General features: G+C 47.1%; 1 protein-coding gene across 1 annotated transcript; it reads right to left on the bottom strand.

Annotated features, from left to right (window-relative positions):
- Positions 1 to 8,562: 8,562 nt before the first annotated feature.
- LOC146333811 (extracellular calcium-sensing receptor-like) lies at positions 8,563 to 22,833 on the bottom strand. Its single transcript, XM_084825718.1, has 9 exons — positions 22,709 to 22,833; positions 20,618 to 20,909; positions 16,862 to 17,695; positions 13,768 to 13,977; positions 13,092 to 13,172; positions 12,121 to 12,247; positions 10,176 to 10,314; positions 9,728 to 9,842; positions 8,563 to 8,652 (listed from the first exon to the last, which is right to left on the bottom strand). The coding sequence occupies exons 1-9, from the start codon at positions 22,831 to 22,833 to the stop codon at positions 8,563 to 8,565; spliced, it is 2,013 nt and encodes a 670-aa protein (XP_084681844.1).
- Between the last annotated feature and the right edge of the window lie 3,856 nt (positions 22,834 to 26,689).

The raw sequence follows: 26,689 nt of genomic DNA, 5'->3' as shown, positions 1-26,689 counted from the left end.
GTAGAAGGGGGGCCTGATCACACCCCCGAGTGGGTGCCAGTACCCAGCACGCCAGTACTCGGTAGGAAGCTGAGGAAGCTGGGGAAGCCGTTTTCCGCTCTGGTAAAAAGTGGGAAAAGTGGGTGGCAGGGACATATGGATGCAGTGGAGGGATTGATGATTGTGTGAGTGGCTACTGCGGTTTCTGACGCATACCGTTGACCGTCCGGGTGCCCAGGCCAGTAGCAAAGTGCGTGGTGTGTAAAATCCTCTTGTGTCGGCCAGTGAGACCCCTTACTCGCTGAGCAATTCCCCTTCCCTAATTGTGTCTGTCTTCAATTTAGGAGGGAGGCTATGGGTGGTGGGGGAAGCAAACCTTGCACCCCCTTGGGATGTATGTCAAACAAAGAAGGAAAAGGGTTTAAAAAAAAAAAAAAAGATTCAGAATAGAGAGAGGAAACAGCAAAAAGCTCAAGGTCGAGCTGAGAGGAAAAAGAAAAAAAGATCTGAGGCTGTTAATTCGAAAAATGTTGCAGGACAGTCTGGCTTTTAACGAAGTGTGGGAGCATGAGAGCGTGAGGCCGAAGAAGTAGCCGTTAGCCTAGCGCGCCGAGGGGGGGGGCAGGAAAATTGCCCACAACGTTCTGAGTTGTGCAACATCATCACCTCGCCTAATTGAGATGAAATCCCTAAGAAATGGAAACTGAAAATGAAGACCCAGAGGATGAAGGCAAAATAGAAAATGAAGGTGAAGAATCAGCCCCCAGAGCACAGGCTAGACCCCTCTTCGAGTGGAAAGTGTGCCATAAGACTGGCCCAAAGCAGAATGAAGCGGAGAGACCACGTTGCAGATCTCTGTCAAGGTAGCCGTGTTTAGCTTTGAACTGTGTTAGAAATGCATAGAGCCTGTAGCTACTGACCATCGGCTATATGATTTCTGAAGAGCGTAACCATTAAGCTTTTGCCGTGGGATTCCCTGCAATGAAGAAATCTCACTGATTTGAGTGTCCAGTGTTGGACTGCCTGAGTGTGTGTGCTGAAGAGACCGAGAAACCAGACAGCATGTTCCTGGCCAAGCCAAAACCACGCTACTACCATGCTCCTGGAAGCTGCAATAAACTGTGTAAGCTGGGAGACCCAACCTGATTGAGAAGAAAAGAAGATATTGGAGCAACTGTCTTAAAAAACAATGAGATCTGTGTAGCTGGCTGGCTGACGCTGTCAGTGATGTTGCAACTTTAAATTAAGACTGTTTTCCTGTTTGAGACCCCAGCGAAGAAAGCTGACCCGAGTTATTTGTTGCCCGTGCCAAAGCAAGAATTTGGCTGCCCTGTACCTCATCGTGTCCTGTTTTGAGCTTGGGATTTACAAATACAAACAAAGTGAGAAGCTTGCCTTTAAAGTCTGGCAAATCCCGCCACCGCCTCCCCGAAGAAGATTAATGGCTGCCTGAAAAATGCAAGTATAAGGCGATGCCCATCACCCCCCAGCGTCCTGAGTTTCGGCACTCAGTGTTTCAGTGCTTTCGTGAACCAGGTTAAAAGAAAAAAAAGAGTAAGTTTTTAAAATGTCTGTGTGAGAACCTGACAGAAGTAGAATAAAATTTACAGAGGAGTTGCCCAGGTTAAAGCATCTCGGCTGGAGAGCTGAGCTGTGCCGCTCTGTTTAGACAGAGGCCTTGCTAAAAAGTTAAAGGCCCTTGTCTGTCAGAAGGGGTGTAGGGCCACACTTCCCCTTTTTAAACTGATGCAGAAGTGGAGAGCCTTTGCTGGAAACATCGTATCTTCATTGCCCTTCTCTGTTTGCCTCCATCATCATCTGGGCTTTTTAGAGACACTCTGCACATAAACTAAAAATTTTAAATTGTCAAAGACTTGCCACGGACAGTGCTGTGAAGCCTTTGATAAACCTGAACTCTCATCGCTGTGGACCGTGTGTCTGTGTTTGTAGTCAGCTCAATGTACAGCAGGCTGAGTTTGATCTATGACTTTTAGATTTCCTTCTGCCAGAACTCATGCAGCATAGAGTTGCCGATGCAAAAATGGTGACCTAGAACTCTTTGCGTGTGTGGGTATGCCCGTCCCTTGATTTTGATGGGCCCTGAGCTTTTCAGCCAGAAGAGCAGTATAATTGCTGGATCTGCTCCATCATGCCTTACCGTGCTAAAAGTGTTTTCCATTCATTGTGTTAAATTGCAGAAAAAGTTTGTTGTGTATATTTTATGATTTCTTAGATATCATAAAATATATGTGATATTTGCAGATTAGTGTTAGTTGCAACTCCAAATAATACTAAGTGTGGTTCCCAATGGATGACAAGGAGAAAAGACAAAAGGCAAGTCGAGAAAGAGGAGGCAAGAGGCAAAGAGAAAAAACATTTGTAGAAAGCAGCTGATTGTGCCTGGAGCTTATTACCTGGGATAAAGTAGCCACAATAATGTAATAGTTCTTTAAAATGAAGAAAATGTAACTAGAAAGAGAAGAAGAGCCTATCCCAAATGTGTGTCATTGGGACTAGTGTAAGGCAGAAAGGTTTAAGTAAGTGAGTTTAACTTGAAAAAGACAGAGACAAGGCTGGTGCATGGAGCAGAAAGTTTTATATAAAAAGTTTGAAACATGATCTGCAATACAGGCAGATCAGCAAAGAAAAAGAAAGCAAAAGAAAGAGAAAAAAATTGTCTTCCCATACTAATAAATAAAAGTGTTCTCAAGCACTTTGGGAAGTGAAGTTGTTTACAGGAAGCTGTGCCTGAGAACCAAACACTTCTAGCCTATGCTGAAAATGCTTGCTAGTGTTGTGTTGCCTCATGGGTAACATGTATGGTATAAAACCCATTTAGCCCAATAGCTCGTGGTTCAGAGAAGCTGTCTGATCCAGCCATTAAGTACACCTGTGTGCTGTAAGTTACCCAATAAAGTCTCCTTGTAAGTAAATCCCCCCCCCCCGCTGGAATCCCAAAACACAAGTGGGGCTAGAGTGCCTCACCCAGTATCAAACCCTGCTGTTAAAAGCCATAAAGGCAGGTATGAAGAAGTCAGTTAATATGACCAAAGGGTCTAAAGTGCTGCAAGGTGCCACCGAGGCCCCAGAGCGTACTTGGAGCGTCTTTCAGATGCCTATCGCCAGTACACCCCCCTCGACTCAGAGGCCCAAGAAGACGTAAACGAAAAAAGAAAAGAAGAAGACCCGGCAGAGGCAGAAGATTCTTAAAAAAAGAACCAGTGTGCCCAGTGTGGACAAAATGGACATTAGTGGCATGAATGCCCAAATAAAATAAATCAAATACACAAAGGAGAAAACCAAAGGGGCCAGAATGGGCGAAGAGGGAGACAGCTTGAGAGGGCCCGTGACATTGACTTCATGATTGACACTGGAGCGGCATCAAGAGCAAGCAAACGTTAGCCTTAAACAAGAAGTCCAAACACTGAGCAAAGTTCTTCAAGCCCAGCGCCGCTTTGTCTTAGAAAATAAGCCATTCCCATCACAGAAGTTCATCCTTTCCAACCAAGAGTTAAAGTATGAGTTAAAGAGAGAAAAATAACCCTTTGACTCCCAGATGGAGAAGACTGAAAATTGTCATACTTTCCACCCCCGCAGCTATGAAAGCAGCTGGAGTTAAACCCTGGATACATTGGACACGAGTCAAGAGAGCAAGAGGGGAGAGTAGACTGTAAACAGAAATCCTGAAAATCCTTTAAAAATCATTCTGAAAAAGCAGTAAGAAGACTCAGGCTAGACCTTACTGTGGACACACCGGGAGACTGTCCCCCTGCGTACGGTCAGACCTGCAACTGGAGAATTGAAGAAGGGGACTAGACCCTACTGCAGCTTGCCAGGTGAATAGCTGCCCAGCGTACGGTCAGATCCCAAAGAAGATCAAACATGCGTGTTGTAGTGTTAGTAGTGTTGCATTGTGTTTCCTTAATAAGGTGCAAAAAGGGGGGTCTGCCCCTGGAAAGAAAAGTTTGTCCCAGTGATTTGCTGATAATTACTGGCTTCACCTGGCTAACATCACAAGAGTAAAACATTTTTGTTTGCCAAGAGGTATACCTGCAAACAGGCTTATTAGCTCTTGCCTAATTCCTGTCTGTAGACATCCTGGGAAAATTCAAAAAGATACCATGTTAAGAGTTTATGGTGTAAGTTTAACTTATTCCCAAAATGCTAATTGGGGCGTGGTTGCAAAGATCTTACCCCCTACAGAGTTTACTCTACGCACCCCCATCCTTGCTGAAACAAATGCTACGTGTGCACGAATGCTTAATTATCAATTTTTTTTCCAGAAAATATAAAGCTATCCCTGGCCCCCTTCCACTGTAATAAAATTCAAAACATATCTTTTAATGATGCCCACATACTTTTGCCTCATGGATGGTTTTAGACATGTAGTTCCCGCACTTGGTCATTCATTCCTGCCTACTTGTCTAATAACCACCCATGTTGCCTCAGCCGCCAATTGAACTGGTGCCAATTCTTCCCCTGTGGCCCGAGAAAATCCGTCGACGGCAGCCTCGAGCACTCCAACTAACTAAAAATTGTAATAGTCATGTGCAGTTATATTCTGACTCAGAAAAATTGGCCTTAGCAATGTCACTGGTTGAGGTTCCAGGTTTAGCCTTGGCTGATGGTCTGGAGATCAACCGGTTAGCTTGCAGCTTAGCCAAAAGCATAAATGCCACCTCACGAGCATTGTCATTGTTAAATAAAGAGCTGCGTGATCTAAGAGGTGCAGTTCTAGAAAATAGAGCTGGTATAGATTACCTCTTCCTTCTTCATCATTTAAGTTGTGAGACACACCAAAAGCTCTGTTGTTTTAACTGAACTGATAATGGCAATGCTGTAGATGAACAGATCAACAAGCTGGACAATATAGTAGCTAACAAAACAATAAGACAAAACAATTAGCTAAATTAGTTAACCCCCTGGTTTCCAGATCTTAGCTAGCTTAAAAGCATTGTTCATCCTAATTCTACCAGTGTTGTTCATAGAGATACTGTTATGTCTCTGCGTTCCTTGTCTTATGCGCTGTTTAACCAATCTGTTTTATGTCTCAGCTAGGAAAACTGCTGCCCTCTATGCTCTAATAGCCCAACAAGAGGCTAAGTAACAAGTATGTCACAAAAAGCTTTGTATAGTTATCAGAAATGCTATAATTGTAATGAAATTATGCATATAAGGGGGGAATGTAGCAGCCATATCGGGGGTCAGACTAAGTAGCCTCATGCAGTCTCATGCTTCATGTTCTTGCTGAGCTCTTTCTCCCTTGAATATATTGTTGTAAGCTGACGAGACACAGGAATTCCTTGTCTTGTCAAAGGTCATACAATTATATATCTTGTTCTCTGCTGTTCTCTTCTGTTCTCTCCTTATCATGGCTACCCTATAACCCAGTTCTTGTATTATGAACAATGGTGCTGGGAGAAGAAATGTTGGGGACTGCAACCCCACGCGGGAGGGGGAGGGGGAGGAGGAGCCGTTTCATATGTGTCACAATGTCTATGAAAACAATGTGCTGATGTATTTCGGGGCTTCTGGCTCTTCGGAAATGATTCCAGCCTTAAGCCCGCGCGTTAAATAAAGAATCTCTTTTTCCTTCACTCCGTGGTCTCTCTGACTCTGGGTTCTGCAACATCTCGATTTCATTAAAGGTTGAAGCCAATTCTGACAATCCTCGCAGACTCATATAACGGATCTGGAAATTTTGAACGTCAGCAGCATTGCTGATGCATCGCCCTGGGAGTGGGAGGAGCCCTCAAACCTGAAAGCAAAGGAAGCAAGCATCTACCTCCTTGTGGAAACGCCTCGACAGCATAGAACGTTGATGGGGCTAAACTACGGAAGTCTTCTGTCTTTGTGTGAGAATAACTGCCAAGGGGTAAATTCCCACCAACAATGCGGTCTCCTGGCCTGCAATATGCTCTGTTCCGTGAAGAAGCCCTGGTCACAGAGCATGTGGTCGTCAGCATCTTCTGGGTGGCGTAAGGCAGAAGCCACAGCAGCAGCAGCAGCAGAGAAATCCTCACTGGAACAGAGAGACCTTCCCTTCAAGATCAGCGACAAGGAGAACGTGAAAGGGAGCAGAACTTACAGGCCCCAGCGGGGGAATTTGTCCTTAGCGAGAAGTGCGCAGACACCACGCCAGCCCCTCATGGGAGGGCTCAGGGTGTATTTACATCAAGCACATTTTCTCCAAGACTTCTTTGCTACTGACCTCACAGGGGGAAATCCAGGGGGGATTCCTCAAGAATTACTGTCATTTTGATAAGTCCGGGGGAGCGAAGCCACCACAGCCCAAGAACACTGGGCTCCCGTCGCACTTTGGAGGGAGAAAAACAGGTTTGCGTCACTCTTTGCTTCCCTGTGGGCCAGTTGGACTTCACTTTAGTGGTCAAGTTCTGCCTTTTGGCCTGCGTAAAAACCCAAGATGGAGTCCGGACTTGTGCCAACATTCACTAGCCCAGATGGATGGCTAGGAAAGGGAGGAGTTGGCACCTGGTTACACCAGTGCAGGGCCGGGGAAAAAGGCATTACTGGATCAACAACTAGTCTGTCTGCAATGATAACATCTTGCATATGGACAGAGGACCTACTGTGATGGTCAACCCAGAAAGACCTTTGGAATCTGTGTGATTCCAGAATCCTTTGGCAGGGGGGAGGGTTGTTTGGTGTGGCTGTTGCCCCCGCTGAGACCCTTGTCTCACCTTTGCACCTAAGGGTCCTCTGTGGTACTGTGGAGCTCAGACAGCTCCTTGGATTTCAGGAGAGTATCAGGTTCTAAAGCAGGACATTTAACGGCTACTACTGAAGTGGCACGAGGATCAGAAAAAATGTGGCCAAGCACAGATGACAGCACAATGTCATGCCTACCATGTGATGATGGCGGTAGCGAAGGCCTACTTCTTGGCCACCATTGCACCCTCAAGTTGATGGATTTGACTTTAGTTGTCAGGGTCTACCCTTGGGCCTGTGTGAAACTGAGCATGTTACATAGGAACATATGTAGGAAGCTGCCTTATACTGACTCAGACCATTGGTCCATGTACCCCGGTATTGTCAACACTGATGGGCAGCGGCTCTCTGGGGTTTCAGGCAGGAGTCTTTTTCAGCCCTACCTGGAGATCCCAGGGATCGAACCTGGGACCTTCTGCATGCAAAGCGTATGCTCTACCTACTGAGACACAGATATACCTAAATCCAAGATTCACATCTCAGGAGACAAGACAACAAGGACATTTTCCTTTTGATACCCAGATGGACAGTTGAGCACTAGAACTGCAGCCAAGTCTGTTTTATTTACAATTGATGATTTTTATCCTAATCCGTTTTCTGCAGACAAATCTCAGGGATTGCTCCTAGGAGTCTGATGCACACTCGGTCTAAAGTTTCAAGATCAGCTGGTTCTTGATTTGGCCAGTTTGCTTGTTCGTTTAATCTAGTGCACACTTCTTGGGGCAAAATAACTTGCACGAGTTGGGTCATGCCAGCCCAATTATAACACGTGATCACTGTTTGCAATTCTTCTCTAAATTTCTGTGTCTCTTCTGTGATTTTTCAAAATTTGACCTGGTCTCTCAGTTTTTCTTGGGAGACCTTAAGACTCCTCTCCTCAGCACTTAGGTAACCTCTTTGATGTCTCAGCATACGAGTTCAAGCATGCATTCCCAGTGTCCCTGTGTCACCTTGGAACCCCGAGATTCCAAGGCTCCTCTTAAATGCACAGTTCTGTCCAAATCAAAGGTCCATGCACCTTCTTCCCCACCTTGTAGTAGCAGATGGGAAGGGTAGAACTGATTGAGTCATTCCCTGGAGATACACGTGCCACAATTATTCAGATCAGGCAAGTTGCATAAACACTCACGATGTGATTAATGTACTCACTAACTTTGTTTTTGCTTTGCTTTAGAGCAGTGTCTTCATATCTGTATTTGTGCCTATGGTTCCTGCCATGTGGGGGTGTAATTTTTTTTTTTTTACTTCTCTTATTCATCAAATGCCTTTCCTTTGGGTCTGCAAAACAGATTGTCCTATGTGCCACCCGAACCCTACAACAGCAGCAGCTTCTCCTGTGTAAAGATCAAGACGCAATGACTGTGTGTGACTGGCAGTGGAGAGTGAGTGTTGGCTGGAGACCGTCTGTCTGGTCATGTATTAGCCAGTGTGCTTGAACATGTATTGCAGCTCAAGCCCAACCTTCTGTGTGAAGCAGTACGTGTTCCTTCACAAGATGAGAAAATGCAAGCTCAACTGAATGTTTGTTGAGGGATTCTGCAGGTGCTAAAGTGGTGCTGTCAAGATGGGAATGACATTTTTAAAGTGGTCTACGCAAGCGTAAACTTTCATTGAAAGTCACTGGTGGGATATGTTTGTATGCTGGAGGAACCTTGGATTTGAAATCCTATGTATTATGCTTTATCCCATTGTATTGGTTATTGTGATTTTCTTGCATTGTCTTTCTGCTTTATATGTAGCCTAGCAAGCTTACCCTGATTTGCTAGAAAGTTGGCAATGGCCATGATTTTAGAGTTCGTTCTCATAGCTGTATTCGCGTACAGGGAAGGCCATGCTTTTTGCTACTAACAGAAGCTAAAACAAGGCACAGTAGTCGCTCTTCACACTGTGCACCTTCTCACTGATAAGGGATGCTTCTTTCTGGGCTGTGAGAAACCTATTTTGCTGCCAGAAGAGAAAGGCCCTTGGTGAAGGGGGGCCAGCAGCGTGTGCCCTTTCTGGCAGCTTTCTAACTCAGTGAGACTTGCCCTATACAGTCCTGAACAAACGGGCCTATTACCTCTTCTCATCTGAGAAGAAGGTGCATCACCTGCTCAGATAACTAGCCTGAAGACCAATGGCCCGTCACTCCCCTAAGAACCAGACTGACTGAACCAAGAATGAAAGGATGTGTAAGCTTTCCTTTAACATACAAATCGATTTCATTCAGATTAAGAAATGCTGTTCTTTTAAATATGTATCCGTAGTTGTGTGCACAAAGCCCTGCAGATTCAACAACATGTGCGGACTCTTGCCCGCACCTCTCGAGCATGGGTAGTGCATTGTCTTTGTTCTCCAACTAACAGTCGGTATTAATGCCTCCCGCTTTTTTGTATTTGGGAAGACTCCATTTCAACTGACTCTCCCACAGCTGTGATGCGCTTTAATAAATTCCTGACTGTTCACCCTAACCTGCCTTGGATATTTCCTTAGCCATAATAAGAGGAGCAGCGATTCAGCGAAAGAGGAGAAGGGAACTGTCCACAGGCTTACAATGAACCTTGGCAAATTCTATCATTTCTCTAACAATTATATGCCCTCTTTGATCTAAATTCTGTGACTAATGACAACCACCTAATGACTTTCAATACACACATGAGAACAGTCAGCAAGATGTCTGTCCATATTTTTAGAACTGCTTAGCCAAAATAGATGCATCAGGCACAAAAGTAACAGAGAGAAATCATGGATTTGACTAGCTAGTTTTATTTTAAAATAAAACCAGCAGAATCACATTAACTCCTCTATTGATAAAGATGAATGTGATTGATTGGCTGGGAAATGGATTTGCAGCAGGGCATTTTCCAAAGGATACGATTCACAGATTATTTTTTCCTTATGAGACGATCCTGGTATTGAGATTGGGCCTCAGAAGGATAATGTAACATTTGGGGAGAAAGATGAAACCCAGGAGACCAGTAGCAGAAGCCAAGATGGAGAAGACCTCCACAGCCACCATGAACTTCCCTTTGGTGCTCACGTAGGTAGGCACAAAGGAGACCCAAACATTGCAAAATACCAACATGCTGAAGGTGATAAACTTGGCTTCATTGAAGCTGTCAGGCAAATTCCTTGCTCGGAAAGCCACTGTGAAGCTGATGAGAGCCAGAAAGCCCATGTAGCCCAAGACAGTGTAAAACATAGTGGCTGAGCCTTCATTACATTCCACGATGATTTCTCCATCTAGGGAATCAAAGTCCAAGTTTGGGAATGGGGGAGAAGTAACCAGCCAGACAGCACAGATCACGGCTTGGATGAAGGGGCAGGCCAGGACAATGGAGTTCGCCAGTTGTCTCCCCAAGAGTTTTCTGGCCATGTTTCCTGGCTGGGTGGCCATGAAGGCCAGAACCACCGTGACAGTTTTTGCCAACACAGAAGAAACAGCAACGGAGAAGGTGATGCTGAAGGCAGTTTGTCGGAGAAGACACGTGGCCTTCATCGGCCGGCCGATGAACAAGAAGGACGAGGAGGAGCAGAGCAGGAGGGAGAGGAGGAGGACGTAGGTGAGGCCTCGGTTGTTGGCTCTGACGATTGCTGTGTCACGGTGTTTAATGAAGGTTGCCAGCACTAGGGATGTGATCAGAGAGAGGAAAATGGCTAGAGAAACTAGCATGGAACCCAGTGTCTCTTGATGGGAAAGGAAGTGGATCTTCTTGGGGATGCACTGGTCTCGGTTCTTGTTTGGGTGTCGATCTTCTGGACACGAGGCACAGTGATCTGCATCTGGAGTAAACAACCGCTTCTGAAGTGTCTCAGAGACGGCACAGATTTATATTTTGTGGCAGCCAATTCATGCCACAATGAATGAGCAAATAAATACAGAAATATCAATTCCTTCAGAATATGAACTATCCCCTCAGGACAGACAATGGTAGAAAGGCTGAGGAACAAGGTACAAACGATGTGATCACAAAGAGCAATCTATTTTGGACTGGAATGGGGTATTATGTCACATGGTTTCGACAAAGGAGACCAACTACCTCTGGAAATGTCTCAAACGTGGCACATGTTCTTTTAGTTCAGCCCACAAGGAAACAGATGGAATTATCCATTCTTGTTGCACAGCCAAGAGTACAACTGCCCTTTGGTTGCCCTCCCTTTCAGCTTCAGCAACTTAATTCTTAGGAAGGCAGTCTGAAAAGGTTCTAACCGCTTTACAAACAAAGGAACATGACAGCCCCCTGTACCAGCCCCATGTTCAATATCCTGCAGGGGGGCGTGGGAGGGACCAAGTTCTGTAACTAGAAAACGAACCAATGTCTCTAGTGCCCTCTGAATGAGTCAGTAAATAAATATCTGTCACCATCCTCACATTGTGGACAACCCTCCGCTCCCTCGGACATGTGTCTGTGCAGAGGCTGATGGGCACATTTCAGAGGACTTGGGGCTGTTCACACAACATGCTAATACAAACTCAGTGGTTGAGTGTGGGTTGCTGTTGAGCCCTGAGTTGTTCCTTGAGCCATGGGTTATCGTGTTGTCGGAACCCGGTGCATTTTATGTAGGGTGGCTTATTTTTTCTTCAGTCAGCTACCACAAGAACCCATGGTTTGTTGTTGGGTTGAGGACAGTGGGTTGTTTGTTGTTAGCAAGCCATGGGTTGTTACTGCGGCTGGGTTCAGGCAACATGATTACCCATGGTGCAACAACGACCCACACGCCACAGTTCAATGAAAACCTATGCTCAACTCATACTCAGCCACTGAGTGTGGACTATCATATTGTGTGAGCCCAGTCGTCATATGAAAAACGCAAACTTATTTGGGACAAATCTATCATGCCCGATTATTCCACTGAATGCTGGCCTCGTTGGTGTTCTGCGGGTTTAATAACAACTGCCCCCAAACCTTTGGGGCCGGGCCGGATGCCAAAACGACAGATGTTAGAAGTGTTGGATTGAATCCTGTTATACCCCTTAGAACAGACACATTTATGTATGACTAAGGGAACTCCACCCACCCATTCTAGCAATGAGCATTTCAGCTCAATTCCAGGGTTGCTCTGGGAAACACCATAATTATGTTGGGGGAACATAATTATCAGAGGTATACCCACAAAAACCAGGGAAGTATTTTCTATGTGAATATGAAAGAAAGTCTGCCAGACAATTGACAGGAGAGCTTTTGCACAAATTGACTTACTGACTTCTTGTTATGGATAATGATAAAGATTACAGTAATGATGGTGTCAATAGAACATTTCTTCAGAAAACTATGAATACTTTGCAAATAAGTTAAACTGTGCAGATGTGCAAAGCCAAACTGGATTTTAACCACAGAGAAAATGGCACCCTCTTGCCCCTCATCTAAAATCTGCAATTTTCCTACCCTGTTCTTGTCGAGGTATGTTATGCACTTAAAAAGTTTTGGCTACCTGTCCGGTTAGAAAAGGTCCCTTCTGGACAAGGGATGCATTCATAGCAGCAAACCGGCTTTCCCTCTGGAACTTTCCACTGGTATCCTGGAGAGCACCTCTCCACACACCTGGCAAAGGGCATCTTCTAAAAGGGAAGGGAGGAAAGGCTGAGGTTTTCCACATGACAGGCATTGGGAAGAAAAAAGGACTTGGCGTTAGTCAATGGAGTTTCCCATTGCATGGTGAATAGGATAACCATTCTGGAGCGCCAAATCGCTTCTGGCAATCTGCAGATATAATAACAGAGGCTCACCCAAAATGTATGTTGAGAGAGAACCAGGAACATACGAAGCTGCCTAATAGCAAGTCCATCCAGTTCATGATTGCCTCCTCTGACTGGCAGCAGCTTCCAGGGTTTCAGACAAGGGTCCTTCCCATTCCAGCCAGAGATGCCAGGAATTTGACATGGGACTTTTGCCATGCAAAGGGCGTGTTCGTTCACTGAGCAACAGCCCAATAATTTGAAATGATTTGAAAGGAAGGGACAAATCATAAGCAGCTAAAACATGAAAAAGGATGGTTTGAAAGGCATAGCATTAATTATATCCTTAAACATTAAACAAGCAGCAGTTTAGTTTTCTTTTAAAAGTCCTGGGAGAATAAGAAAGGCCCTTGTTTGGTGCTGAAAATCAACAGAGTAGGCACCAGGAGGACCTAGCTAGAGAGGACATCCCACAATGGGGGCCACTAGAGAAAAGGCCATGCTCAGGAATACTCATGCACCTGTTCTCAGTGTGTGGGGGCATTTGGAAAAGGTCCTCAGATGATGTTCTCAGAGCATGGGCAGGAATATTTGTGAAGAAGTGTTCCTTTAGATACTGTGGATCCAGGCCAGACATGACTTTTCAGCTTAAGAACAAACACCCTGACTTGGGCCCAGAAACACACTGGCAGCCAGTGAAGAAAGGATAGCGAAGACAGTCCTATACAGGCATAACACGCTCATAATGCCCGGTTACAGCCAGCCCCCCAGTTGCCTTATTTGGCACCAGCTGGAGCTCCTGGACCATCTGCAAGGGGAGCCCCGATGGGACGCATTGCAGTGATGTAACTGGAAGGTTACCGGGTCATTGCAACCAGGCTGCCTCTCTCCAGACTGGGGAGTATCTGGCAAACCACCCGAAGCTGGTAAAAGGTGCTCCATGCCACAGCAGAGACGTTTGCCTCTAGGGGCAAACTTGGATCTTCATGTGCCCTCAAGGTACAAACGTAGCCCTTTAAGGGGTGCACAGCCTCTTCCAGAACGAGTTGAACAGAGATAAACCATCTGCCAGGACTATCTCCGTCTTGTCTGGACTGAGCAAAAGCTTATTGGCCCTCATCCAGTCCACTGAAGTGGTGCGACTGTGGTTCTGAATAAAAGGCTGATGAAACAGGAACAAAGGAAGCAAGCACCAGGTCAGTCCCCAGCCCTCCTTGGAGATTTCAGGGGCTGGACCTGGGACTTGTGCATGCAAAGGGAGTGCTTCACCACAGAGCAGCAGCCCCTCCCTGGACTCAACAGGCCTTTGCATTTATGTAGAAAGGCATCTGCTGTTCTCAAGGGACAGAAGTGCAACCTTCTGTAGTTCTCCCATGACCCCAGAACATTCACTTCAACCCCACCTCCGTAGCCCAGAGGATCGCTTCTGAGCGAACGCTGAATTCTTCTCCTGGGGGAGCCCCTGGGTCTATCCAGCCAACTACCGCAGGATTGAGAGACCCATTCGGGTAGAAATTCCAGTTCAGGATATCATATCTCTGGCCATTTCCTGTGAAAGCGACTTCATCTCCAGCACTGTTGTTAAAGCGGACGTTCCTCAGGGAGGCAAGAATCTGAAATGGGAGAGACACTGAGCAAACGGGTTGTGACCTTGAGTGGAGTCTGGTATCTTCTAACACAGACTTCCTTCACACTGAGATTTTATCCTGCCATTGAGATTGCTCCTTTCACGGAAGATTGAGGGCTCTTTACATGATCCCGTGAACCTCCAAGTCATCTCCTGCACTAAATGCCCCTTGATCCATTTTTAAATAGATCGCAGATAATGAGCTATCAAGTTACCCCACTGTGTTCCGCTTCAGTTCCCTCCATGAAAAGAGGAAAGGAGGCAAGAAGAGGAGTAGGGCTGTATGAACCCCACTAACCATTCCGCTGCGGGGTCCGCGGGGGGGGAGGCGATCTGTCCCTCCCCTTGGAATCCTCCCTGACCGGATCCGCTCTGCGGCGAGTCCGCAGAGCTGCCGGCCGGGCCCATCCACAGCAGACTTCCGTCCGCTGCCAGGCTGGGGACGCAAAGGGCGTCCGGCGTAGCGGACACCATTTGCGTCCCTGCCCTTTGCTGTGATAGGCTACGTAGATATTTACGTAGCCTATCACGGCAAAGAGCAGGGACGCAAATGGCGTCCGCTACGCCGGACTCCATTTGCGTCCCCAGCCCGGTAGCAGACGGCTGCGGGTTGAGGAGGACGGACCCGGACCTGGCCAGTAACAGGTAGGGTCCATCCCGACCGTACTTCATGGGGTGGCAGGGGGGAGTAGTCCGTTCTGTCACAGACTCCGGGGGGGGGGGTGATTCTAAAGAATCTGGCCCCATTGGAGTCCGTGGCAGATTTCTCCGCCATCCCTAAAGAGGAGTGAGATCAATGAAAGATACGATACGATACTTTATTGCTTAAAGCCATAGGCCACCACAATGTACGAGAGAGAGAGAGAGAGAGAGAGAGAGAACAGTACAGTCACATATTTGTATATATATTAACTCATACATCCAACAGAATCATCCCTAGTAGGCTGTTTGGGCTTTGACACGTATTTTCCTTGCTGCCAAGGCAAATTTTGCGAAAGCATCAGTGCCCGAAAGAAGGGCACATATCTGTTCTAAAGGTGTTCTACTTAGGAGGCTCTGGGAAATAATGGCAAGAAATGTATGCCTAGGATGGCCATAGAGAGGGCATCTTAGCAAGTAATGAGAGACATCCTCAGCCTCCCCAGAGCCACAGATACAGAGTCAAATAGGATTGTCAGATCTTCCCTCCAAGAAGGCAGAAGGCACACATTGTAGACGCAATGCTGTAAACGATTTCCATAAGTGAGGCACAGTCAGAGTTGTGAAGTAACCCTCCAGACCAAATGACGTCTTATATAATGGATACCAGCAAGAGTAAGGCATTTGTGAGATTGTAACCAAATCCATCCACTTAGAATAAATATATTTTTTTTCTTTAAGCCTCTGCTTTACTCTATCAGAAAGGAAAGAAGGAAAGGACCCAGGATCAATTCCATAAGCTTGCAACATAGGTTTGGTCAGGTTTACCCAAGACTTTTGGGATGGGGTCTGAAGTTGCTCTTGAAAGCATTTTTTTGGAAGGCGGGAATCGCTCATATGGGTCAACTTGAGCCAATACAAAGCAAGAGCAGCGTGTATAGATGTTTTAACTGAAACCAATCCTACTGCTGCCCTTAGAAGGGCCCCAGGTGTACTCCGGGGGACAGTTAAGAGAGATCTCATAAAGGAGTTCTGAACCACCTCAAAAATAGAGGCATTCATGTATCCCCATACCTCAGTTGTGAAACTACCTTCTTCTGAAATATCTCAACTGCAGGGGCAACCAAACGTCCCCCTTGTGATCGAGAGAACTGAAGGAGAGATTGAGTAGACTGGGATGGTTTCAGCTTAATTACATCTAGATGTTGTCTCCACGGAAGTCGGGCGTTGAAATTAAGGCCCAAATATCTAAAGTTGTGCATTTGTTCAATGGATTCATTGTCCAACTTCCACATATGTGTTTTCCTTTTCTTCCCAAATACTACAATTTTAGTCTTAGCATAGTTAATAGGCAAATGCTCTCTTGTGCAAAATGTACTCAACTTTCTCAAGAGCCTTCGCATACCAATTCATGTAGTGGAAATCATTGCGATATCATCCGCATATGGGAGGACTGAGAGTTTAACGTCCTGAATGGAAGCTGGGAAGCATTCCAAAGCACTCAGTTCTTGTACAATGCTATTAATATAAAAATTAAAAAGAAAAGGGGCCCATAAACATCCCTGGCACACTCCTTTATCAGTTGGGCTGCTTTCGGATAACAATCCATTCGCCCCCAGCCTAACTCTAAGAGTAGTGTCAGAGTGAAGCATTTGGATTAAAAGAAACAGCCTTCTATCAGTGTTTGTGGCAGATAGCCTTTGCCACAAACGATCTCTGTCTACAAGGTCAAAGGCTGAACTAAAATCCACAAAAGTAACAAATAACTCTTTTCTATCATGCTGAGAATATTAGGGATGTACGAAAGTTACTTACTGTTTTGCGGATCTGCTTCACGGTGGGGGGGAAGCGCTCCATCCCTCCCCCCGGAATCCTCAATGGGGGGGAGGCGCTCCGTCCCTCCCCCCGGAGTCCTGCCTGGCCGGCTCTGCTCCGCAGGGATTCCGCGGAGCCGCCGGCCGGCTCCTCCAGCAGCCGGACATCTGGCCGCTGGGTAGCAGGGACGCAAATGGCGGCTGCCATAGCCGCCGCCATTTGCATCCCTGTATTCCACCATGATAGGCTATGTAAAGACTTAAGTAGCCTATCACGTCTGGGTTTTTTTAAAAAAAGCGTACGCAAATGGCAGCGGCTTCCTTCTCAAAAACTCACTCTTTGCTTCCAGACTCTGAGCTTTAATAAATCTCCAAGGCACTTTTTATGGCATTCTCAAATCTCAGTGAGCGCATTACCTGCCATGGCTGGACTTTCAGAAGCCTCATGGCTTCTCCTGTCATTGCGTGTTTGGATCCAGATATATACCTGGCATGTACTGCATGTGCCACTAGATAGACGGCATTGTAGATGCTGTAGCTGTGACTGGACATTCTCATTTCCATTCGGGGGCCTGGTAAGTCCTCTACCTTTTCCTCTGCAGTACAGTTTCTCTTTCCCCGTTGAGGGGTCTGGCTCGAGTTCGGAAACTGACAGTCAAATGCTTCCCCCCACCAGTCATAGAGAAAGATGTCTCCTTGTGGCCGTAATGGATCTAAAGCCTGGAGAAAATGCTTGAATTTTGGCACGTCTCTTCTGTGGGCTCTGAAGTGCAAAGCACCATGGAAAGGTATGAGAAAATGCCAGCCGAATGTGGGTCCCGTCGCATCCATTTCCAAATGGGATGTCAAGATCCAAACCTTCCTAAAAGACTTCTTGGTCTCTTGGAGATGAAGAAACAATGTCACAATTTCGATGTTCCCAAAGAGAATAATAGCTAAGGACTCAAGCCAAGAACTTGGAATGTACACATCAATAAGATGTCTTTCCATCTTTAAGACATTGTCAGTGGGCTCCAGCACTTTGGTGAAAGCCGCACAGATGTCCTTCTGCCTGAACATTGGGGTCAGTGTCTGGATGAAATGTTCACCACCGTCATCAGCGTAGGAAACCAGCCCCACCCAGTTCCAGTGGAAATGCAGGAGCAGCCGGACTAAGCCCTCATATTGTATATTTTCATTGGGAGCAATCCGGAAGAAGCAAGGAAATTCTGCTTTCTCTCCCCGAAGAGGGTCAACCAAACCATAACCAAGCTGAAGGAAGGAATTTCCAGAGGGTTAGCCTCATTAGTCTGTTGCAGGAAAAAACGACGACAAATTTTGTGGCACGTGAAACACTTTTTTATGGCATAAGCTTTCCTGGACTCCTACAGCCCATTTCATCCTACCCATGAAATGCTATCTTGAAGGGAGTGTTTAAAAATAGGTTTCTAAATGAAAACTGAAGCTGTATGATGACTTCAGGGCTAGCATCCCAAACATCTGTTCTGCCATGGAGGTAACCCCAATAAATTTGGCTGAAACTAACGCTATTCTGTATGGAAATTTGTCCCAATACGTAGAAGCATAAAACTGTAGAGTTGGAAGGGGCGTTTTAGGCCATTGAGTCGACCAGTGCTCAGTGCAGGAATCCAGTTTGAAGCATCCCTGACAGATAGCTGTCCAGTCTTTGTGTGAATACCTCCAGGGACAGAGAGCCTCCATCCTTCCTAGGCTGTTGGATCCATTGCCTGACTGCTCCAACAGTTAGGATGTTTTTCCTGATGTTCAGCCAAAATCTGCCTTCTTGTAACTGAAGCCTGTTATCGTGTGTCCTACAGCATTAGGTGATAGAGAACAGTTTGAAACTCCCTTCTGTATGACAGCACTTTAGGTACTTGGAAAGTCCTACCATATTCTGCCTCATTCCTTTTCTTCTCAGGCCTAAACATCCCCAGTGCTTCAAGCTTTCTGCATAGGACTTAGTTTCTACTTCCCTGATCATCTTTGCTGCCCTTCTTGGAAATTGTTCAAATATATCTGAATCCTTCTTGAAGTGTGGTGTCCGGAACTGGACACAGTATTCAACATGAGGTCTGACCAAGCAGATAGAGTGGAACTCTTAGTTCCTGCGATTTTGAGACTGTACTTCTATTGATGCAACTTAAAATTGCATTTGCCTTTTTTGCAGCCACATCACACTGCTGATTCAAACCCAGCCTGTGATCAACTACAAGATCCCTTTCAGGTATACTACTGCAGAGATATCCCCTATCTTAAACCTGTGCATTTGATTTCTTTTTCCGAAATGAAGAATGTTGTGCTTGTCTCTGTTGAATTCCTTTCTGTTATTTTCTTCCTACTTTTCTAACCCGTCAAGCTCATTCTGAATGGTCTTTCTGTCTTCTAGGGTATTAGCTAGTTTCTAGTTCCCTGATAACCGCTTATGGACTTTATTAGGGTTATATAAATATCATAGAAAAATATAAACAAATAAACAAATAAATACACTTTGTTACCATTCTCTGAACTCATTCCAGTTTGTCTGAATCCTTCTTAATGTGTGGTGTACAGAACTGGACACAGTATTCAAGGCGAGGTCTGATGAGTGCAGAGTCGAGTGGAATTATTAATTTCTGTGGTTTAGATAGAAACTATACTTGTATTGATGCAACCCCAAATTGCATTTGCCTTTTTTGCAGCCACATCATACCGCTGACTCAAGTTCAGCTTTTGTTGGACTCGAATTCCAAGATCCCATTCACACATGCTACTGTAGAGGTATCCCCCATCTTATACCTGCACTTTTGATTTCTCCCCCCCCCCGCCCCAATGAAGAACTGAGCACTTGTCACTGTTGAATTCCTTTCTGTTATTTTCTTCCTAGTTTTCTAACCTATCAAGACCATTTTGAATGTTCTTTCTGTCTTCTAGGGTATTAGCTATTCCCCCCTCCATTTTTGTGTCATCTGCAGATTTGATAAGCATCCCCCCCCCCTTCTTCCTCCAACTCATTCATAAACATGTTGAAGTGTACAGGGCCCAGGACCATACCCTGTGGAGCCCCTCTTAATACCTCCCCACAGTTTGATGAGGAACCATTAGCGTGCACTCTTTGAGTCCAGTTCTCCAGCCAGCTGTGGACCTAGTAGCAGTGCCATCCAGGCCACACTTAAATGCCTTGCTAATCTGGATATGGCGGTTCGTTTTGCCAAATGTCTTGCTGGAGTCAAGATATTTTATGTTCACAGCGCTGGGTGTAAAACAGGGACGGCCCTCATGTGGTACTGGGGCATAGGAGGTACACACACCCAATCCTCAAAGGAGTGACGATGTTACTCGTGGGCTGCAAGAAGAACAAGGGCAAGGCGTCTTCTGTTGACTTGTTAGTTTGTAGGGATGTCAGAGAATTCCGCGACGGATCTTGGTCTTCCGAACGGCTGCCGCCGCCATTTGCAGTCTGTGTTTTTTTCTATTTTCCCCCCCATAGACGTGATAGGCTACGTAAAGACTTACCTAGCCTATCACGTCTGGGCAAAAAAAACACCCGGGTACAAAAATGGCGGCGGCTACGGCCACCGCCATTTGCATTCCTTATTTTTTGCCGACGCAGTCTATGTAAATATTTACGTAGACTAAGACGAAGACAAGAAAGAGGAATGCAAATAGCGCCCAGGGTTTTTTTTACCCAGAGTCCTCCGCTGCCGGAAATCCGGCTGCGGACGGCCCTGGCCTGGGCCTGGCCAGCTGCTCTGAGGAGCCGCTGCAGAGCATAGCCGGCCATCGAGGATTCCGGGGGGGGGGGAGGACCGGATCGCCTCCCCCCCCATTGAGGATTCCAAGGGGAGGGACAGAACGCCTCCCCCCCCATGAACAGAATCTGCGAAAAAATAAGTGACTTTCGTACATCCCTATTAGTTTGTGAGTGTTGAATGTTTCCCTGGAATCTTTGTTGCTTCTCGAATCAAAAACCTTTCCTCACGTAGAAGACCCATTGCTGGGATTAGTCACTCAACAGCCTCAATGATCACCAAGGCGATTGTCTAAGTTGGAAGGTGACTTACTTTTTCCATCCAGAATCATGGCAACACAGCGGCACCACACAGCCACTGCCTTGTTCCCAGAGACTGGCCTTTCTCTCTCCCTCTTCCCGCGTTCTGCAGAACGCCCCCGTCTGTCCCCAAATGATCCCCGTACCTGTGGGATCTTGAGGATGCCCAGGATGGAGGCCATCTGCCGGGAGGATTCGGAGTCGAGACCCCCAATAACGGAGAGCAGTTCATCCCGCCTGTCGCATTTGTAATTGGGAGACATTTGCCCCCGCGTGGAGAGCAGAGAGAGGGTGTTCACGTCGACCCTTCTGGCAATGCTGCTGTGGTCGTAGATGCGGAAGCCGAGCGTGGTGTTGGGAAGGAGGGTCGGATCCTTGTTGAGCTCCGTGACGGCAAACACCAAGGCCAAGATGTGCTGGTAGTTCCTCATTACCGCCCTGCAACAGTGAGAGAGGGTGGGTGATGATACCAATACAAGTGCTGAGACGTGGAGGGCAGTGAAGTCCATCTGGTTCACCCCTCTCTGAAAAAATACAAAAGTTTCCAGATCAAAGCTATCTTCAGTCCATAAACCAAGAACACACAGAGAAATCCAGATTGTTTTGTTGACTCCCTCCTTCCCTCATATATAATCCGAGTCTAAGCGCACCTCTGAGATATATACATATAGAATCACAGAATCATAGAACAGTAGGGTTGGAAGGGGCCTACAAGACCATTGAGTCCAATCCCCTGCGCTCTCTGTCTCTCTCTCTCTGTCTCTCTCTCCCTCTCTCTCTCTCTCTCTCTCTCTCTCTCACACACACACACACACACACACACACAGAAGCAGTATTGCCAGCTGCATTTCAGAACAGCCCTGCTGGATCATGGATCAACATTCATTAGTATTTATCTATTTTAATTAGAGATGTCCCACAAATAAACTATTTATCCAGCAAATCCTTCCAAGGTGGCTATCAAGAAAAACAAAATACAATAATGAAATCGCAGTAAGAATATTATACAAATAAAGAAAGAAACAAATAACAGTCCATCAGGAAACTTCCCAGAGGGCAGCTTCACCAGGCTTAACAATGTCAGAGCGCTCTGGATTGATCCAGCCTCCCCCTTGTCTTTGTCTCGGTCGGAAGATCATCAGAACAGAAGAGCCCTGCAGAAACAGAGCAAGGTGCCTCCATATGGCTCAGCATCCTGTTTCCGGCTGTGCCGAGCTAAGACGCCTCCTGGGAGCTCCACACGAAAAGGATGAAGGCAACAGCCCCTGCTTCTCCTCCCCTCCCTCTCAGCAAATCCCATTCAATGGTAGAGTGCCTCAAAATGTGGAATCTCTGTCATCATAGTATCTGCCAGTAGACCTGAACTCCGGGAATTTGTCAGGTCCTTCTCCACACAGTCCTAACCAGGCAGCCATCACCACACTTCCAAAATGACACCGAAGGAAGGTTTTGCTGTCATTGCTCAGAACCACTGAGGTGCAGGGCTGTAGCTCAGCTGTGGAGTTCCTGCTTTGTGTGCAGGAAGTCCCAGGATCAAGGTGTCGCCAGGCTGGGCTGAAGGAGACTTCTGAATGGATCCCAGGAGAGCCAGTCAGGCCTCACAAACACAAACTCACTCCTGCTTACCCCCCAAATGTTCCATTTCAGTAGTATAATGTAGGACAGGAGGGAGTCATTTGTTGCTGATATTATTAAATAATGCGAGAATCAGAAGTCCTTGCTGAGATACTGCAGATCATCCAGAAACCTACCAGTAGGTCCAGATCTACCTTCTGACTGCCCCTGTCATAGATGAAGACTGTGTGTGTGGGGGGGGAGCATTTCCTAGTCACTATCCACTTCTTAAAGTAAAACCAGATTATCGCTGAAATCTGCCTGCCCTCCTTGCACCCCAGAGCCTCCTGAGGCAGATCAATTCCTCTCCCGTTTAGCAAGGAGGTGGATAGGTGATGGCAAACTCTACCCCCGATCACCTCTCCAGATTTGGCCCAAAGAGGTGAAAATAAGTTATTCTGAACTCAGCTACAAGCATTTCACCATCCAGGAACTTCACTGGGGCGGAGCACAGTCTGAGGTATCCTCCCAACCTCTCAGCTGAGTCCCCTGACACTTGCCTCCATGTTGCTGCACTCTGCCCTGCACACACACAAACGCACATCCTTTCCACGTATCTCACTTTACAGCAGGAGATGCAACAGCAGCGCTCGGCTCCCTTGCTCTCTCCGAAGTTCACTTACCAGGACGACGGCTGTGACACTACCACAGCGCCCTCGTTCGTGCTAGAGAGGGAAGGAGGAATTCTCCTCCAGCCCAGAACGAAGCCAGGAGAACCCTCACGTCTTTGGCCGAGTTCGCAAAGCATGGGTGGTGAATAAGCCGTGGTGGTTTATTAACTACTCATGCAAGGGCCGGCCACAGCCCAGCCCATTTCCCTAATTATTCTTGCTGGGGGGTGGCTTGTCGATGCATGCGAAGCCGGCGAGGGTGGGCAACTGGGGTGGCGAACGGGTCCTCTGATTCCCGTTACAGGTTGAAGTCAATCCTGGCACGCCACGGAGATTTGCATTTCAAGCCAGGACATTTTGCACATCAGCAGCATGGCTCACGCATCTCCCTGGAAGGAGCCCCCTACTCTGAAAGCAAGGCGGGCAAGCATCCGTCCCAGATCCCTCTTGTGGAAACTTACGTAATAACTCCCAAGGATGGTTCTAGGATTAATGTTTTAAAGTCGATAGTCTCTATGGGATTATAAATCCCGAGAGGTAGACTCCCACCAACCACAAGGTCTCCTGGCTTGTAATAGTCCTCTTGCAGTTTGTAAGTCCTGGTCGAGAGGCACTTGGGCCGCAGCATCCTCTGGGTGGCCTGAGACAGGAGCCAAAATATTAGCTGCAGAGGCACCCAAAGCATCAGGGACACAGACAGAGCTTCTCTCCTTGGTCAGCGAGAAAAAGAACCTGAAGGAGAGCCGACTACAGTCCCCAGCAGAAGAATGAACTCTTAGCCCGGAATGAGCAGGCAGCAAGGGATCAGGCACCACCCCAGCCCCACACCGGGGAGCTCAGGACACATTTATGCTAAACAGGCTTTTCTTGGATTCATTTCTTATTGACTTGCTGGGTGGAAATCCACAGGGGACTCCTCAAGGATTACTGTCATTTCGATAATTCTCAAGTCACACCGGGCTCCCTTTGCACTTTGGGGGGAGAAGAACATGTCTGCGTCGCTCTTTGCTGGAATAGACAGGCTCAGAGATCTGACTGTAATTGCCAGGTTACAAACTTGGGTCTGTGTGAAGTTGAACTCCTGATAGCAAGATGGAGTCCAGGCCTGTGCCAAAGTTCGTTAGCCAAGATTGACGACTGCGGAAGGGCAGAGATGGCACTAATTATAGCAGTGCTGATGAATAAGACAGTGATGGATGAAATGTCTGGTCTGTTTGCAGTTATAACACCTTGTGGAGCAGAGGGCCTTTTAGGATGGTCCACCCTGGAAAACGTAGGAAATTGACAGTATTCCTCTAAAGGAATACCTCTGTGCTTTGACAGAGCTTTCATCTGGCATGGCGGGTGCCCCTGCGTAGACCATAATCTCAGTGTCCCACCTAAGTTTCTGCTGTGATGCTCTGCAGCTCCGTTGGCCAGCTCCTTGGATTTCAGGAGAGCTTCAAGCTATGAAGCAGGCCAGATCAAGGCTAGAGCTCATGTGATGCGAGGGTCAGGACAAATGCTACTGAGCACCCCCGAGAGCTCATTATCTCATGCCTACCACGTGGCGATGGTGGCAGCAAAGGTCTTCTTCTTGGCCACTGTTACCCTCAAGTCGATGGATTTGACTGCAGATATCAGGGTCTGTCCTTGGGCCTGTGGGAAGCTGAGCACCTAAACCCGAGGTTTACATCTTAGGAGGCAAGGCAGCATGGACCTGCCCCTCCCATCCCCAGACAGAAGTTGTGGTTGAGTGCTACAACTGCAGCCTGAATTTGATTTGACTTGACACATCGAGCAAACGTGAAGAATTCAGGTTCTTCAATGGCACAACTAAACAAAAGAATGTGAAATATTTGCCTGCACTTAAGCTAACTAGCCTACTGCCAGGTCTCCTCAACATCCAGCAGAAAAATTCATTGCCTCAAGAAGTGGTGGGTTCTCCTTCCTTGGAGGTGTTTAAGCAGAGGCTGGACGGCCCCCTGTCAGGGATGCTGTAGTTGCGTCCTGCACTGCAGAGCCTGCATTGAGCAGGGGGTTGGACTAGATGACCTCCAAGGTGGCCGGGGAGACATTCTCATTGTGATCAGTGCAGAGGCCTTGTGAGTAAAGGTGTTCTTAAGCCCTTTCCCCCTGCCATTTTTCTAACAACAGCTTCTCCACCTCCGAAGCTGTTGTTAGCCCAGCTGGGGATACACACAGAGGCACGATACATTGACATGTCCTCCCCAACACCACCGAGTCTAATCACAGCTTCTGGGCACTGGGTGCTCCACACCCCTTTGCCTTCTGAAGCCCAGTTGGCTGAGTGACCCAGTGTCATCCCAAGACTGTTTGCTGCCTGAGAAAGAACAGCAAATGGCACATGCAAACCTACACACCCAACACAAACACGCACGCACGCAGACACGCATGCGCACGCACGGACACACAACTGTCTTGCCACTTTATTCAGGCACCTGTGGCAGACAATCCCACAAAAGCCTGTCTCGATGTAAACATATCAGACCGTACACTGAAAAGGAGCAATATGCTGCCCTTTCCTGACACCCCAAATCAGTGGCCACATCCCTCCCCTGTGCGGTAGGACTGGTCCTGTGGGCAGGGCCTTTTTAGAGGTGGCACCTAGATTGTGGAAAGCTTTCCCTAGGATGCTTTATTGGTTCCCGCTGGATTTTAAATGGGTTGTGGGAATAAGAATTACAACTACAACAACAACAGTTCTTCCAAGTCTTCCAAGTGCTTCACAAGCACTAGACAGTGTGGTGTAGTGGTTAGAGTCTTGGACTGGGACTTGCAAGACCTAGGTTCTGGTTCTCACTTGGCTATGAAGCTCTCTGGGGAAGTTTAGCCGAGTCATCGATTCTCAGCCGAACCGACCTCTCAGGGTTGTTGTGAGCATGAAACGGAGAGGAGGACAACCACGTAAACCACCTTGGATCCCTTGCAAGAGGAAATAAAAGGCGGGATATGAGCGTAATCGTAAAACCCAAAAGAATTATCCAGTACATTCGAGTACAACCCTTCAGAGTCAGTATTAGTATCATTGGCATTACAGATGAGGGTGCTGAGGGTGGGAGAGGGGTGAGGGTGGGGAGACTTGCCCAGTGCCACCAAGTAAGCTTATGGTAGAGGTGTGATTTGAGCTAGGGGCTTCCTGATAGCGCCGAGCACTATCCCCAAGATGGGTCCAGGCCTTGGATAGCTCCTTTAGACTTTTGGCTGGTTGTAACTAAAACTCAGAGAGGGACCTCTGTCCCACCAAAGCTGGAGACACCAGCCTCCCCCCAACGACAGGTCGGAAAACTTGGCACAGTGTCAGTCAATATGAACTGAACGGCACTCAGCGCGAACTGAGCGGGCAAACCAACAAAAGCTCTCTGTCCCTTTCTTAAGCTTGCACGTTGTCCTCCGAGGGGATGTATTGCTGCAGAGGCTGGAGAACAGGCTACAGAAAACACTATCCCACCAAGGCCAATCCGTTCGACACTGGTGCAAGATGCTCCTAGGATGTTACTAGGATGATGAACTACCTCCCCCGATCAACGTTTTGCCCAAACCACTTCAGGTCCGATGCCCAAACAGCCAAGGTTGGAAACATGGCATTCAAAAAACCATGCATGAAAAGCTGGGCCGATGGGAACATGGAAGAAAGCCCAACAGATTTTGCACTTGCAAGTACAGTAATTACTGGGAGTCATCATTTCACTGTCTGTGCAGATGTTTTGTTCAAGAAATTGTGTCTACCCTGCAAACAAGTAAAAAGTAAACGTTTGAAGTACCTGTCCAGTAGAAACCGTCCCTCTTGGACAACAGCCACATCTGTAGCGGCACACCAGCTTCTCCTCTGGAACTTCTCTCCGGTGCCCTGGCGAGCACCTCTCCACGACACACCTGGCAAAGGGCGGCTTCTGAAAGGGAAATTCAAACAGTTGAGGATTTCCAGGGGAGAGAAATTGCACTCAACAGGACTCCGAGTTACTCAACAGAGTGGCACAGGGTCACCTGTTT

Source organism: Heloderma suspectum, chromosome Z (assembly GCF_057233095.1).
Source record: "Heloderma suspectum isolate Gila_16-S chromosome Z, 16-S_ref, whole genome shotgun sequence".
NCBI lineage: Eukaryota > Metazoa > Chordata > Lepidosauria > Squamata > Helodermatidae > Heloderma > Heloderma suspectum.
Note: the sequence above shows the minus strand (reverse complement) of the source record. Positions and strands in the feature narration are given on the sequence as shown.